Source organism: Acanthisitta chloris, unplaced genomic scaffold, assembly GCF_000695815.1.
Source record: "Acanthisitta chloris isolate BGI_N310 unplaced genomic scaffold, ASM69581v1 scaffold34417, whole genome shotgun sequence".
NCBI classification, from domain to species: domain Eukaryota; kingdom Metazoa; phylum Chordata; class Aves; order Passeriformes; family Acanthisittidae; genus Acanthisitta; species Acanthisitta chloris.
In genome coordinates this window covers 34,961-37,328 of record NW_008682640.1, presented here as the reverse complement: position 1 = coordinate 37,328, position 2,368 = coordinate 34,961, and the positions used below count along the sequence as shown (strand labels likewise).

The 2,368-nt window shown below is 40.4% G+C and overlaps 1 protein-coding gene across 1 annotated transcript in view; it reads right to left on the bottom strand.

The window, feature by feature from the left end:
• The window catches only part of LOC103805944 (kalirin-like), a 55,106-nt gene that overhangs the window by 37,349 nt on the left and 15,389 nt on the right, over positions 1-2,368 (bottom strand). The window contains exons 9-11 of the mRNA XM_009078609.1: positions 2,029-2,121; positions 895-945; positions 497-574 (exon numbers count right to left, since the gene is read on the bottom strand). Of these exons, the coding sequence (XP_009076857.1) occupies positions 497-574; positions 895-945; positions 2,029-2,121 (222 nt within the window). The remainder of the gene's footprint in view (positions 1-496; positions 575-894; positions 946-2,028; positions 2,122-2,368) is intronic.

Genomic DNA, 2,368 nt, shown 5'->3' with positions numbered 1-2,368 from the left:
TGCTACAGTACATAAGACAGTAAGACAAATTTTACTTCATTATGGAGATAAGACATCTCACCAAAGCCTCCACTGGCTTAGTTACAAACCACAAGCTGTAACCTGTGAGGTTGTAACTCACAGGTTTCCTCCTGGATCTTGCCAAACTCAGTGGGAGCTGTTAACATGTTAATGCCAGGTGACCTTACTAATAGGCAGAGCAGGCTGGCTCATCATCTGCTTTGCTCTGGCAATAGATGTAAGTCTCATTAAAGCTTGAAGAAGCTTTTACAGACCTCACATTCTGAGGAAACAATAGATAGATTGTCATAACATTAGAGTTAGAGGTATATTACCCCCCACCTTCAAAACCTCACCAAAGCATGCAGCTCAGCACTGGAGAAGAACAAGCACTAGATAAACAGCCTGGAGTAGGGCAGATTGTAGAGACAATCTTAGAAAGATAAAATAACTTTCCTTGCCTAGTTATTATTATAAGCAGAATGCAAATTCATACCTCAAAGCCTTGGAGGCGACCCAGGTTCATCATGTCATTGCAACGTTTTGGTACAAGGCACATTAATTCAACTGCTTTCTGTTAAGGAAAAAGGGTGTTGCATTATTACAAAAGATTCAGAGGGTTCCTAAAAGCACAATGTTCAACAGCATGATTGCTGCTACCAGTTATTCACGGCAAGGCCCTCATGCACTGAAGGGATGTGGTAATGTCCAAAAGAGGATGGTGCACCTAAAATGCAGGACTGTGCCATCAGGTTTTAATACTGATTTAAGCTAAGAGAAATACCACATTTAGAATACCAGCAGGGCCTTCAACTATTGTCAAATGAACACTGGGGTTTTCATTCCTCCATACAAAGTGCCATTAGCACCATTGTCCAGGGCATGAAAACATACCTCTATATCAGAGCACTCCAGACCAGCTTTTTCACTGTACCTCAGGAAGTCCTGGAGAAAGCAGAAAGGTTTGCATTAAAGCATTTCAGAAAGAGAGAACAAAAGAGGCCAGTTTGAAAAGGAAAAAGCATATTCAGTATGTGATTTTCTGAAAAGAAACTTGGTGATATTAATAAATCCATCTTCAGAGGTTGCTGAATGTCATGACCACTTTAGAGATAGGGAAAAGGGGTGTGGATGGTTATTGAAAACATCACAGGAAAAAAAGACAAAAGAGGGATTAGCCCTTGGGAATGCTTACTTGATCCCTGCCTTAAGCCACAAGACCACACACACAAGAAGGTTTTTCTTTTCCTTTTGGAATTTCAGGGAACACGCTGCTGTCTCTTTGCTAGTGTGCAATTACCAAACTGTGGCTGATGGCAGCCTGCTTGAGGCTAGTTCAAAAAAGAGAAGAAACCACCTCAGAGCTCCTGTGCTGCTGGAGATTGCAGGGGAGGGTTCAGACATGCCTGGTTTTAGATATGAGCTTGAGACCCCTCAGGATGAACTTTGAGAAATGCTGAGTAATTGGCCTTGTAGATAAATCAGCATAAGCCAGAGTAGTCAGGCTCCTCGGGAAAACAGGATTTGCGGTGAGCTCCCCAAATTTTAAGATACCAGAATATTCTGGAAATAAGTTTCTTAGGCTGATTTGAGAAGAGATATTCAGAAATGGAGGCTATAACATTTCCTGCCATTCAGCACCAAAGACTGACTTTGTTAACACACTTGTGTATCTCTGTTTCAATTTGTAAAAAAAAATTTGAAAGTTTGACTGAAACTTCAGAGGAAGAAGATTCCTATTTGAAGTTTACTCTTCTATTAAAAAAAAAAAAAACTCCAAAAGAAAATTAAAAAAATAAAATCTGTTTACTATCCTAAGTTACAAACCACTCACACAGCTGTGGCCCTCCTGCTCTCTGGACATTTGCCATGGGCCTCTGTTAAAGTATGCCCATGTTTAAGCAGACTCCTCTTTCCTCTTAAACTGATGAATTTATTCCTCAGTGAAGTCTAAGGCTGATTTAAAATAACAGCATTTAATACAACATGCAGACTGTAGTTTAGTCCAACCTGTATCTTTCCACTCACCTTGAGAAGAAGCTGATACTTAGTTATTCTTTGAATGGGTTTGATCAGGAAGTCACTGATGGTTAGTCGTTGGCTTATTTCCTGTTGAACCTCCTAAAAATTGAGGATTAAAAACAATTGCAAACAATCACAGAGTAAGACAGAGAACACGATAAAATGTCTCAGCAGAGGCTTATTCCACGGAAAGTTGGTCTGCTCTTAATCTTTTGTTTACAAGAGGGAATTTCTGAGGATTTAAAAATCTGGCATATCCTATTTAGGCAAGGACTGGGTAAAAGTCATGACCGAGCTGGAAGGCATTGCAAAGCACAGGATCCCTTCCCCCTTGGAGCTGACCAAG